Raw genomic sequence first — 14,533 nt, 5'->3', positions numbered from 1 at the left:
GGACCAATGACCAAATATAGATTACGATGGTGTAGTCGACTCTAGTGAGAAGTTATGAAACAACGGATCACTATTTCTCCCAGGAGAGACAGTAATGCTACAAGCTGTGCTGCATGCAATGTGGAGTATCGGTTAGTGTTGTTGCCTGGCATGCTGCGGATCACTAGACTAAAGCTGATTGACAGAAAATATTTGTTGTATTTACCGTTTGTAGAAGGCTCTCGAAATTTCTCATGTTTGTGAAAATGTGATGTTCAAGAAATCCAAGAATAGTAGGCTGGAGAACACCAGGCACCTTATTGTTACGAATAATGTAAACCTTGTCAGTTTACATCCAGGTTTCTCTGTATCTGTGAAAAGTGTTATGTTTTGAGCAGAAATTGCACAACCAGTGTGTCAAAACAGCTCCTCACAACTGACTAAAAATATGATGGCAGTTGAAGCACAACCAGCTATTATTTAATAGTTGTTCTAGATTTTTATACGAATCATTTAGTTGACAAGTATTGCTTGCTGCTGTATCACAACAAAGTACTTGAATTTATCAATTATATACCCCACTTCTCCGCTATTTGGTAAACACAATGGTTTGCTCTTCTGGAGATGCTGGTACTCCAGAGATTTCTTACTGCCTTGAAAAGTTACTGTTGTCAGATTATCAATCTTTTCAACAGCTGTGAGTGCAGGGAATAACTTTCCATCCTAGTCAAACATCAATTCTTTGCAGTTTTTAAGGTTAAATTTATGCCTTTTTTGTATACCTAACTTCTCTTAAAATTTTTGTAAGGTCTTAAATATAAGTATGATGTATTTCCAATTTTCAGTTGTGCCCAAAAACTTCTGCAGCAGTTATTAATAAGTAAACTCCATTTCCATCACTGGTCTTGCATCAACAACAATTTCAGATAGACTGGAATTAAAGTAGTGCAAGATACCTCTGCTCACTGGAATTCTTGACACTGCTGTGGTTATTGCTGTTTCTGATTTTTGCAGAAAAATGACATTGTTTCACAGTTACCAGCATAACTGATTATGCTGGTTGTTGTTGACTCATCTATTTTGATGCACCATGGTGATGAATGGCAAACCGATGTTCCATTTCTTCATAAGTCCATTTTCTGTTTACAGTTTGCATTGGAGTGGACTTCAGCGATCTTTCTTCCATGTGTTTTAGCCATGAAGGCCAGTCATCCTTTTTGGTGTTGAAACATCATAAAATTCACATTATCTATTTTCTTCATCTGTTCCAAAGCATCTTAATGACATATTACAGAAATTGTTCATTATTTCTGTAGAAAAACATTTTTCCTTGTCTGCAGATCCAGTGTAATGTTTCCCTAACCCTTTTAATTCATAAGAGAGTTTGAATTGCGTACCACCATCTTGGTAAATTCCTGAAATAGAAATATCTGCTTTTTGTCAACAAATGTAAACGTTTTGAATCACCACTGCTCCATTTTACTTTTTTGTAAGCTATATCACTTTTAGATTGTTAAAGAAAAGTGTAAAATTTGCTGGTTGAGGGATAGTTTGTCTCAGATGTTTGATTAGAAACTTGCCTGACAAAAAAGTTTCCTTAATGTATGCGATGAGCTGGAAAAAAGGAAAAAACTAATGCCATTTTTATCATCCTTGAGAAAGCAAGTCACAAAAGTCCCTTTGCACCATTAGCATACATTGTTGGAAAAAAGTGTTGAAAAATCATATGCGAAAGACAACTTCGTATTTGCTTACAAATTAAGTAAACCAAGCACATAATGTCATAAAAATATGGATATTATAAAAGAAATCAGTGTGGTGGTGGTGGTGGTGATGATTTCTAAGTTTACCTAATAATACACACATCAAAAAAAGTTTTGCATCACCCCGGTTCCCAGAACTCCTGGACATAGACGTTTACTGTGGGTATTGTATCACAGGCACAGTCCCTTTGACTGTTCAGAGATGTCACTAAACCTGCCCAAAGATGTAAAAAACTATGCATGAACAGCGCCTATTAGATGGACGTGGTCCGACAGCCGATCAGTTCCAGTCATTCCACCAGGAAGGAGGTACATGGCTCTTGTTGTCTGTAGTTCAACCATGCCTAGACAGTCAATACCGCGGTTCGATCGCATCCACATTGTTACTTTGTGACAGGAAGGGCTCTCACCAAGGGAAATGTCTAGGCATCTCGAAGTGAACCAAAGTGGTGTTGTTCGGACATGGAGCAGTTACAGAGAGACATGCCTCGCTCAGGCCGCCTAAGGGCTACTACTGCAGTTGATGACTGATACCTGCAGATTATGGCTCAGAAGAACCCTGAAAGCAATGCCACCATGTTGAATAATGCTTTTCGTGAAGCCATAGGACGTCGTGTTTTGACTCAAACTGTGCGCAATAGGCTGCATGATGCGCAAATTCATTCCTGACGTTAGTGGCGAGGTATGTCTTTGGAACCACGGCACCTTGCAGCACGGTACAGATGGGCCCAACAACATGTCGAATGGACCACTCAGGATTGGCATCACATCCTCTTCGCCGATGAGTGTCACATATGCCTTCAACCAGACAACCTATATACGCCATTGGTGATCTTGGAAGGCGCCGTAATGGCTGTACGATACGTGAATGCCATCCTCCGACCAATAGTGCAACCATATCGACAGCATATTGGCGAGGCATGCGTTGTCATGGATGACAGGTCACACCCCTATCATGCACATCTTGTGAATGACTTCCTTCAGGATAATGACATTGCTCGACTAGAGTGACCAGCATGTTCTCGAGACATGAACCCTATCAAACACGCCGGGGATAGATTGAAAAGGTCTGTTTATGGATGACATGACCCATGATCTACGCCAAATCGCCGTTGAGGAGTGGGACAATCTGGACCAATAGTGCCTTGATGATAGTATGCCACACCAAATACAGGCATGCATCAGTGCAAGAGAATGTGCTACTGGGTATTAGAAGTACCGGTGTGTACAGCAATCTGGACCACCACCTCTTAAGGTCTCGCTGTATGGTGGTACAACATGCAGTGTGTGGTTTTTGTAAGCAATAAAAAGGGCAGCAATGACATTTATGTTGATCTCTGTTCCAATTTTCTGTACAGGTTCCGGAGTTCTCGGAACCGAGGTTATGCAAAACTTTTTTGATGTTTTTATTTACTAAACTTAATTTTAATGTAAAACATTCAGTGTTTTTTCATATTTATTTAACACTAGCAAATCACAAGCTACATGTGACAATTAAAGTAATGAAAACTTGTTATGATTTATATTGCTAGTGTATACAAGTGATTGAAGTGAAAATTTCAGAATTTCATGAACATTGAGGGACCCTTTACAGTTGTTTTGTTGTGCTAAACAATTTCACAGACTAGACTTTTTGTTGATAAGGGAGCGGGAACCAAACTTGTAGAAAGTTGAAAAATAAGCACCATGGAATATTGTTGATTGAAGTTGCGCAATGACCAATAAGCAATTGTAGTAGAGGTCACAAATATTGTATCACTGCCATAATTAAGAACTTGTAATGCACACTTGATTGTAAATTTCCCCTTTCAGAAACATGGGAAACTTAATGTTTAAAAACTCCCTTTTGTTCATCAAAGCCACCCAAAGCCTCACTTCAGTTTGTTTGTTTTGTTGTCTGCCAGGTCATTGTCCTCAACTGCACTAATTACAAGAACTCAGTGGGTTCTATGTTTTTTTCATTAATTGTTTTACAATTGTTCTACCATCTGTTTATAAAGTTTTCCTCCCTTCATGCCAGTACCTATTTATTTAAATAACATCATTAGTCTTAAAGTAAATCCGAACCACAAAACTGCAAAGGTGGAGAATGACAATGTATGTTGTTTTGTATGTTTCTATTATATGCACTAATAGAGATAATTTACTAACTGTCAGTTTATTTGTTATTGTTTTATAGGTATAGAAGAACTTTTGAGCAAACAAGTAAGATGTACCTCTTGTGCAAAGGAACTGCGTAGCCGCGTTGTGAATGGCAGTGAAGTTCTGTCACATCCAGTGTTGGACGTTCTCTTGTGCAAAGTAATGAACTGACTCCTGAAACTATAGCTTACATTATGTTTCACAGTTTTGCAAAATCAAAATATTGCCTTAGTTTTTGTGGATTAATGACGTGTGTTTTCTTAGTTATTGCCAGCTATGTTATGTTAGATGCAATTGAAAGGAGATAAGATTTGGTATCTGAACCATGGTTTTATTATAGTTGTGTGCTGCTTGACCATCCAGAATATATTTGCATTTATTTATGTTATTAGTGATATCTGTAGCACCCATTATGTTTATGGACCAATTAGTCTCATGTACTGTAAGCAGCACATACTGATCAAGATGTAAACATGGTGTCATAACATTAAAATACGTTACATATTTTATTGAATGAAATGTGACTTGCAGTGATTTTCATATCAAAGCTTGCTTTGCTTGGTGTGAGAGAACTGATTGAAGCAGCAACTCGGATGATCTGCTGAACGAGATAACTGATACATTTCCAGAATGAGATTTTTCACTCTGCAGCGGAGTGTGAGCTGATACGAAACTTCCTGGCAGATTAAAACTGTGTGCCGAACCGAGACTCGAACTCGGGACCATTGCCTCTTGCGGGCAAGTGCTCTACCATCTGAGCTATCCAAGCACGACTCATGACCCACCCTCACAGCTTCAATTCTGCCAGTGCCTCATCTCCTACTTTCCAAACCTCAGAGAAGCTCTTCTGCGAATCTTGCAGAACTAGCACTCCTGGAAGAAAGGGTATTGCGGAGACGTGGCTTAGCCACAACCTGGAGGATGTTTCTAGAATGAGATTTTCATTCTGCAGCAGTGTGTGCACTGATATGAAACTTCCTGCCAGATTTAACTGATAACATTGCATATTTGTATTTTTTCAGTCTTTTAAGTTGGCATTTATTGCTCAAGGGTGAAATGTTCATCACATACTGTGTATTTTTGCTCTGGTAGATGCTATTATGACTGTATCTACAATTTCACCCATAGTGAGCTAATGAATTGTGTATAAATTATGGACACATCTCACTTATGGATGAATGTGTCTACAGGCACTGTAGATAGGTAATATGTGCCATTTGCCAAAAAGTGTCCTCCTCTTCCAATTTGTCAGCAGAAATCAGGATAAGTTGAGGCCAAGAGGCTGGTGAGAACCAGTCATATTTTCTACGACAAAGTTGTGGCTTCAGTATTTGGAAGATTTGATGATTAGAAGAAGGAACCACATCATTCACAAACAATGTTATACAGTGAGGAAAGGTACACACTGTGACTTTGAGATGAGTCGGTAGTATAAAGGTGGATGTGTCAGCATAGGAAATTTGTTTGTAACTACAGTTAATGGAATTATGTATGTGACAGGTGTGCTGCAGAGCATTCGATGAACTACCACTGATTTGAAAGCAGTGCTATGATGTCCTTCCTCATTGTCTTAACCAATTTCATACTCCCCACTTATTTTGTCATCCTTGAGAGGGACCCATACATATTGGTGTGGCAGATGAGTGTGGGAAATGGGATGACTGAATCTTATACCATCCTCTTTATGAGTCGCTTAGGTGTTGGAGATGGGTAGCCTAGAGTGTATGAGTTCATTGATTCCATAATTTTGATGACATCTTTACCATATAGACACATGGTGCTACTGATAAGCTTGATTTAGTGGAATATCATTTTTACTGCCCAGGCTCACCTGGTCCTTATCTAATTCACATGTTATGTTGGTTAATGTTGATATTTGTGCTGATAAAAGTAGTCTTTCCATTTGTTAAAATTCACTAGCAAAAGAACAGTACTTGCACTTTGACTTGTCTCCATGCTCAGGCGAAACACCTGTTCCTTGCAGCTCCTGTGCACCTCCTTGGCCTATTTCCTTACCATGTGATCCTTGTCCAAGTAAACTGCTAAACTGGTTCTGTGTACTCTCCTACCACAACCTACATCACTTGGATCAAGTGTAGGATCTACTTTATTACAAAGAGATACTTCTTGTGAGACAACCCATGTTAAAAATATCAGTAGCTAGGCAACAGTTAGTCTGCTTTGTAAGTTGTCGCAATAACCCCTTTGTTGTCAACATGGATGAAATGACACAGAGAGGGTTTACTTGGGTAGTGTGTAAGGACCTGTCAGTAGACTAATTCTGTGTTACATTATAATGATTATTTCAGTGCCTGTTTCACCATATGGAGCTCTGGCTCGCAGGTATAACATTCTCAGCTAAAAAACTGTAGACTCATTTTGATGGATGGTCTTCTTTACAACCTGTGCCAAGGCCACTACTTAAACTGATTTCTTGTTCTATTGTCTTCCTTGGATCCCCTCAGTGATTTTTCCAATTGTTTTAACCCCTTATTCACTTATGAATTTAGCTTTTTTTCTACTTTTCACTTACTTTTTCCCTAATTGTCTCATTCTTATGTTTTCTCATCTCTGTTGCAGCCCACTCCTTTCCTTTCTTTGATTTTTGTTTCTTCCAGTGTTTACCTTATATTACCAGTCTTTCTTTTGCTTATGTGTAGCATTTTGTCTGTCAACTTGGCCCTCCTGGTTTGTCAGATTTTCGAATATCTCTGTTATAACCTGTAATCAGCAATAATTGCGTGGATATTCAAACACACTCACTTAGAATCAATAGTTCGTTACATGATAACAACTCAGTATCTCTTATTTGACTGCCGTGCCGTGACATGCGGCCGGCACCGTTCGTAGCTAGGTGGCGCTCCCGCGATCAGCCGAGTTGCGGAGCGCCTCTATCGCCGTTTGCGCGTACTGTCGTGGCGGCACTGTTAAATGTCGTGGCACTGTCATAACACTTTTCCCCCCTTGAAAAAAAAAAAAACTCACTTCCTTGGAGACATGGACAGTCCGGAGACATCCATGGCCTCTGGTGAGGCTCTGAGAAGATCCCGCGGAGAGACACGAGAGTATGGTCGAAAATGTGTAGGACGGAAGCTCGTGCGTGGAACATGCCTCTTGGACGAGATGATGGGTGAAAACTCCGGAGCAGCATCCATAGGTGTCGTGGACCTGGGGGTGTGTTCCAGCGAGATGGGTCCCGGAGAAGGCGGCGTCGTGACTGGGGCCGGTTCCGGCGTACTCGGAAGTGGTAGCGACGTTGGCTGCATCAACACGTACGGTAGATCGGCAGCAGCGACAGGACTAGCTTCTCGGGCTGGTGGAGGCGAAAGAAGGGGCGGTGGCACCGGCTTGGCCACCACTCGTGGGCGCATCTGGTGGTAATGGGGAACAACCATGCCGTCGTCCGTACGTATTTCACAAAGCCGGCGGCCGCGAAGAGCCTTGACCACCCCTGGAATCCATTTAGGGCGAGATCCATACCCTCGTGCCCACACGTCGGCGCCCACACATTCCCGCACTAGGGGACACAGCACAAGGCCTGACAGGGTGAAGCAGGTGCAGTAGAGTGCAAGAGTTCAGCAGGGCTGCGATTACCCAGAGGCGTGAAGCGATAAGAACTCAGAAATTGCAGCAGAGCGTCATCTGTGGAAAAATCACTAAGGAATTTTTTCATCTGGCTTTTGAAAGTGCGGACAAGTGCTCGACCTCCCCATTCGATTGCGGATGGAAGGGCGGTGCTGTAACATGATGAATCCCTTGTCCAGTACAAAAAACACGGCCTGCGAAGAGAACTGAGGGCCATTGTCCGTGACGATCGTGGATGGAAGACCTTCTAGCGCAAAGATTTTGGACAAAGCCAGCGTCGTCGCCACAGTGGTGGGCAACGGACATCGAACAACAAACGGAAACTTCAAGAAGGCGTCAATCAACAGTAGCCAATAAGTACCGAGGAAGGGGCTGGCAAAGTCAGCGTGCACCCGTTTCCATGGCTGCGCCGGATCAGCCCAAGGAGAGGGCATTGTACGAGGTGCAGCCAGTTGTTGAGCACACTGACCACATGCAACAACCATGTGGGTGATGTCCGAATCAATAACGGGCCAATAAACATGCCTGCGGGCCAGGGACTTAGTCCGAGAAATACCCCAATGGCCTTCATGCAACAGGTTGAGGACATCTTTGCGAAGAGAGGCTGGCACCACGACCCGTGGAGATGCACCATCCGTGGCCAGAAGAACACCACCATCACGAACAGACAGACGAAGGCGCAAGGCATGGTAGTTTCGAAGGGGATCCGAAGCCCGGCCCTTGGTCCTGTCCGGCCAACCCCGTTGAACAAAACCGATCACCTGACGCAGGACCGGGTTCCGCGCAGTAGCCGACGCGACCTGCGAGCCTGTAAGTGGAAAACCCTCGACCGCACGACGTTCTTCCTCATCAATGTGGAGTAGTTCATCACGATCGAAAACCGGGTCGGGGCCCACCGGCAATCACGACAATGCGTCAGCGTTGGCGTGCTGGGCCGTGGGGTGATAGTGAATCTCATAGTGAAAACGAGACAAGTATAAGGCCCAACGTTGCAGGCGGTGAGCTGCCTTATCCGGAAGCGACGCCGATAGGCTGAACAGAGAGACCAGCGGCTTGTGGTCGGTGACGAGGTGAAACTTAGAACCATACAAAAAACGCTGAACTTTTTTAGAGCATAAATGATAGCGAGCGCCTCCTTTTCGATTTGAGAGTAACGCCGTTGCGCATCGTTGAGGGTCTTGGAAGCATAGGCGATGGGTCGTTCCGACCCATCCTCATACCGATGGGCGAGAACAGCCCCTAGGCCATACTGTGACGCGTCAGTCACCAGAACCAAGTGCTGACTCAAACGGAATGTGGCAAGACAAGGAGCCGACTGCAAATGAGCCTTCAGGCGGACAAAAGCCTGCTCACACTCGTCGGACCAACAGAAAGGAACGTTTTTGCGTAACAGCTGATGCAGAGGATGAGCTACCGCCGCTGCGGATGGAATGAATTTGTGATAATAAGCAATCTTGCCTAGAAACGCCTGAAGTTCTTTGACCGTAGACGGCCGGGGTAGAGCGTTAATGGCCGCAACGTGCTGACGTAGAGGACGTATACCCTCATGGGACAAGTGGAAACCAAGATACACAATGGAGGGTTGGAAGAACTGTGACTTGTCCCGATTGCACCTCAACCCAGCCGAATGCAAAACCCGAAACAGTGAACGCAAATTGCGAAGGTGCTCCTCAGTGGAGGCCCCCGTGACAACAATGTCATCCAGATAGTTTATGCAGCCGGGAACGGAAGCCATGAGCTGTTCCAAAAACCGCTGAAAAATGGCCGGCGTGCTAGCGACGCCAAATTGTAACCCCTGGTACTGATACAACCCACAAGGAGTGTTGATGATGAGAAATTCCTTGGAAGAAGCATCCAACGGCAACTGATGGTACGCCTCCGATAAGTCAAGTTTGGACAAGAACTGGCCCCCAGCGAGCTTGGTAAATAACTCCTCAGGACGGGGAAGAGGATAAGTGTCAGTGAGGCTCTGAGCGTTGACAGTGGCTTTAAAATCACCACACAATCACAGACTCCCGTTTGGTTTAGAAACCACTACGATTGGCGATGCCCATTCGCTTGAGGTAACAGGAAGGAGAATCCCTGAAGCTGTTAACCTGTCTATCTCAGCCTTGACAGGTGCACGCAACGCCACCAGAATAGGGCGTGCCCAGAAAAACTTAGGGCGAGCTGTAGGTTTAAGAGTAATGTGGGCTTCAAAATCCTTGGCACGACCCAGACCAGCAGAGAACACGGACGAAAATTCAGAACACTATCCATCCAGCTGTTGATACGGAATATCCTCAGATATGAGGTGCACATCATCATCATCAATGGAGAACCCGAACAACTGGAAAGCATCATAACCGAACAGGTTTTTAGTGCCCGCATGATCCACCACATAAAACGTGAGGGGCCTAACAATAGACTTGTAGGCAGTGGAAGCATCAAACTGGCCAATGATAGGAATTTTCTGTTTATTATAAGTTCTCAGATTTCGCGTAACTGGAGACAAGGGAGGGGAGCCCAACTCCAAATACGCGCGAGAATTAATGAGAGTTACTGCAGAGCCAGTGTCCACTTGCATGCGAATGTCCTTATCCAGAACACGAACAGTAACAATCAACTTATTTGTTTGAGAAAGCACACAGTTAACATCCATGTCCGATGCCTCGTCCTCGTTGACAGGAACTTTAGGTGACTGACACACAGAAGCAATGTGGCCTTTTTTCCTACATGAATTACACGTGGCCCAACGTTTTGGACACGCGGCCCTGTCATGCTGTACGAAACAACGTGGACAAGAAGGAAGTGCGGAACAAACCTGCTTCTGTGGTTGCCGTTTTCGTTGCGAGCGTTGCTTCTTCTGAAAATGTTTGTTGCTATCAGTTAGTGAGCTAAGTATAAGATCTTTTTTTGCCTTTATGTGGTTATAGTTTTGCATTTTATGTATTTCTACTCATGGATATAAAAAAATGTACCTTCTGTTGCCAGACTATATATAGATTTGTTTTAAAAGTTAAGAACTGAATTGCATAATCTAGTGACACATAAGTAGCAATGTATCACTAATATGTATCACATTAGATTTTATTTGTGATTTAATTCAGAAAACTAAAAACTATGTTTAAACATTTACATTAGCCAGTGTTACTTCCGTTACTGCAATGAGCTAATTATTGTAATAAACTCATACATTCTGATAATCAGCTTTATCAACATATCAGTTTTAGATATTTTAAAGACATTGATCTCACAATATTTTACCGACAATATGTTTTTTTTTTTTTTTTTTGTAGGACTGTTACAGATTTTATGGAAATGGTGATTTTTCCGTTGATGATGATGGTACTGACAAATACTGTCGTTGGTGTGGCCAAGGTGGTACTCTCTATTGTTGTGCTGAATGCACTTGTGCCTTTTGCAAGGTAAAAGGATTTAGCAATCAAACTTGTAGTAATGTGGTCTTTGACTGTAGTGGAACTACAGTAGTTGTTAAGCTTGTAAGAATATTTTAATGATTTCAGAAAGACTGCTTTTTTTAGAATGAAAGATAGCTAATTAGCAAAAAGTAAAAAGCAAGGAGAAGTGTCCTTTTCTGCCATGGTATCATTGTATACATGAATGAACGTGAAAATGAAGGGTAGTACATACCAAGTTGTTAGAGCAGTGCTTTTCTTCACTGTTTTTCACCTCTCCCGCCTCTCAACTTATATTTCTTTGTGAGTATAAGATTTTAATCGAGCCTCATAAAATTGTGGAATTTTAAAAATGACATTCATGGAAATATGTTCTTCAAAACAGATAGGTGAATGGAAAAGACATGGTGTAAAAAAAGGTAAAATTTTGAAAGTGAATGACAAATCAGTGAAATAGTTGTGTCTTAGATACATGAATGCACCCAGAGCACATTTAGGCTGGATTCCTTACCTCAGAGACAGATCTTATTTAATGTGTACACTGTTGAACCCTATTGCATCACCTTGTAACTGGCTACAGAAAAGTAAATCCTCAGTCAGTTGACATTCATTTGTGCTATTAAGTGATAAACATCCAAGTTATTGATGATGCATATATATTGTGTGAGTGGTGCCACACATCTGATACACCTTAGAAAAAATCATTTTTCAAACTCACCAAAAGCAGCCGATGAAATAAATCTTTGTTAACTATATTGATAGTTAATAAAGATTTATTTCATCAGCAGCTCTTTGCAATTTTGGAATATAACTTTTTATCTAATTTTTTGCTACATGATTTCTAATGTCGTCATCTAATCTTCTATTAGGTTGGTTCTGTGGCCTTTTTGTGTTTGTTGGAATGCAACAAAGAACTACCTACCTCGCCCCTTTTAATTGTCCATTCACTTAGTTCCTTCTGTTTTCTGTTCAATTTCGTTACCATGACAGTTAAGTCTTCGCTCCAGTTTGTTACATAATTCATTTGCTGTGTATACGTCCACTAGTAATTCCTGACTTGCACTTATTCATAGCTCACTGAGCAAACATCAGTTTTTAAATAATTTTCACATTAAAGGTCCCTGTACCACTATCATAAGAGAAAACTTGATACATATATTGGTTGTAAACTTCTTGTTTGATGTTTGCGGTGCATTGTACTCTTTATTTTGGAAAATCTGTATAGCTCACCAGAAACATTTCATGTCATTTTTACTTTTCTGTTTATTTCTTTACCTACCTGCCTGTCTAGTCATTGTCTTTAATTGCCCTAATCACAAAAACTGTGTTAACTAGTTATATGACTTCACTGTTAATTTGTAGAAGTTTCTTCTCCATTGTATTTATTATTTATGACTTTAGTCTTATTAAAATAGATTTTCAGGCCCTCTTTCAAATGCAGACTATAAAGTTCTTTCATTTGTTGTTGACATTCACCTGCTCTAGAGAAGAATTTTACAGCATTATCAGAAAAATAGATGTGGTTCAGGTGTGTTCCATTAACATGCATTCCTTCTTCATTTTTTCTATTTCAAGGATATAAAAAGTCTCCTAGAGCTGCTGAAAAAATGTTTGAGTGATTTCCATTGAAAGTACAAATTATTGTAACCAATCACAACGTATTATTACAGGGCGTGGCAGGGAACATCCTTATTTGAAATGCACACCGCACAGTGATCATTACTCATTGTTGTATGGGATTGAGTGCATTTGGAAGGGGGCAGCTTGCTTTTTCCAAAGGCCATTCGGTCATTGCAATCCTGCATGCCTTCATGTAATAGTTCAATATTGTGCCTGCATGTCATCTCCCTGATAAAAAATTGATTGTTATGTGGGTGGACATGTTTATGTATACTGACAGTGTGCGGGAAAAGAAACCAGAACATTCAAGAATCACCAGGTTGCCAAAAATGTCAAGAAAGTAAGGCTGGCCAGTTTAAACTCCCCCAAGCGATCAGCAGGCAAATGTGCAGCTGCTCTTGCAATTTCTGATTGTGCAGTGAGACAATTTCTTCATGAAGACTTGAAATTTCATCTATAAAAACTGGCAATGGTGCACACACTTAATCCATGCAATTTTGTTCCATGAAAAAAATGCATGTGAAGCCTTAATCAAAAGCCTGCTTCACAATGCCCTTGTGTTCTTCACTGACGAGGCAAATTTTCATTGGGTAGGATGTGTGAGTAAACAAAACATGCGATACTTGAGTGCTGCGAATCCCCAGTGACTGTTTCGGGTGTGTTATCCAAAATTGTCATTAGTGGCCCATGGTTTTTCAAAGAGAATGAAAGGGCAGTTACAGTCACTTCTGGGCCTTATGTCCAGATGATTGAAGAGTTTTTTCTTCCCGAACTGGAAGAAAAGGATGCGGGGATATCTGGTTCCAACAAGACAGCACGATACCTCACACAATGTCAAAGTCAATGACACTCTTGCACAGACACTTCCCCCACTGTGTCATCTCTTTGATGGTAAATGTTAATGGGCATCATGCTCACCAGATTTTGCTCCCTGCAACTTTTTCTTATGGGGCTGTCTTTAATCCTTGGTATATACCAATTGTCCACAGACTGCAGGTGAGCTGTGGAACAATATTTGTGCTTCTATATAGACAGAGAAATGCTGGACAAAGTGGACTGAAACTTCTGATTTGAACTCTCCAAATGTATTAAGCAGAAAGATCACCTTCAAGATATCATTATCAAAACCTAATGAAATATAGCTTTAAACCTACCTCTTTGTAAAGAAAAGAAGATTAAATTGATATCTCTAATATTGTCACTTTTATGACATTTTTCTTTAAAATAAAGAAGTTCCTGCACCACATGCCATATTTTGACTACATATTTTGGAGGGTTACATCTTTCATTAGGTGGGTTTATGTCAATTAATAAGTCTTAGATATATTGTATGTAAAACTTTTGGGCGACCTGTGACTCTGTCTTACAGTAGTCACAGGATCCTTTACCGACCATGTTTATATTACATATATTATGTATCAGTCTTTTCAGAGTGTATGTGATGTAGATTCAATACATGTGTGAATCAATGTGCTGTTCATATGTATGTAAGTATAAGGCTGTAAGAACAATTAATTCAGTGCATATTCTGTACGTTACAAACATTCTATATTCCAGGCATGTATCAAGCGCAATTTGAAGCGATCGATTCTTAAGGATATAGAATCAGAGGACTGGAAGTGTTTTGTTTGTTATGGAAAGCCTTTGTGGGATCTCAGAGCAATTTGTTGGGCATCAAAGAAATATTCAGAACAAGTACGTAGGTAAGTGCCCAGATTTTGTCCTGCAGCTTATTAGGCAAGAAATGTTTTATCATATAGTCATATCAATCGTAAGTGTGACTTCAATATTATTTTAAAAGTAGATTGAACCTCCTTTGAAAAGCAGTTTTTGTGGTGCAGTGGTAAGACACTGGACTCATATTAAAAAGGACAGTGGTTCAAATACAATCTTTCTGTCCAGATTTATGTTTTCCGTGCTTACTCTAAACTTCTTAAGATTAATTTTCAGATGTTCTTTTTTTTCCAAGGGGTAAGACCACTTTCCATACCTATTTTTTCACCTTCCATCTTGTGTTCTATCTATGATGACCTCACTGTCATTGAT

General features: G+C 41.2%; 1 protein-coding gene across 2 annotated transcripts in view; it reads left to right on the top strand.

Annotated features, from left to right (window-relative positions):
- The window catches only part of LOC126251334 (transcriptional regulator ATRX homolog), a 500,398-nt gene that overhangs the window by 79,742 nt on the left and 406,123 nt on the right, over positions 1-14,533 (top strand). For both annotated transcript variants that reach the window (XM_049951680.1, XM_049951678.1), the window contains exons 4-6: positions 3,922-4,043; positions 10,748-10,876; positions 14,045-14,190. In XM_049951680.1, coding sequence (XP_049807637.1) covers positions 3,922-4,043; positions 10,748-10,876; positions 14,045-14,190 — 397 coding nt within the window. The remainder of the gene's footprint in view (positions 1-3,921; positions 4,044-10,747; positions 10,877-14,044; positions 14,191-14,533) is intronic.

This window comes from Schistocerca nitens, chromosome 4 (assembly GCF_023898315.1).
Source record: "Schistocerca nitens isolate TAMUIC-IGC-003100 chromosome 4, iqSchNite1.1, whole genome shotgun sequence".
Lineage (NCBI taxonomy): Eukaryota > Metazoa > Arthropoda > Insecta > Orthoptera > Acrididae > Schistocerca > Schistocerca nitens.
Note: the sequence above shows the minus strand (reverse complement) of the source record. Positions and strands in the feature narration are given on the sequence as shown.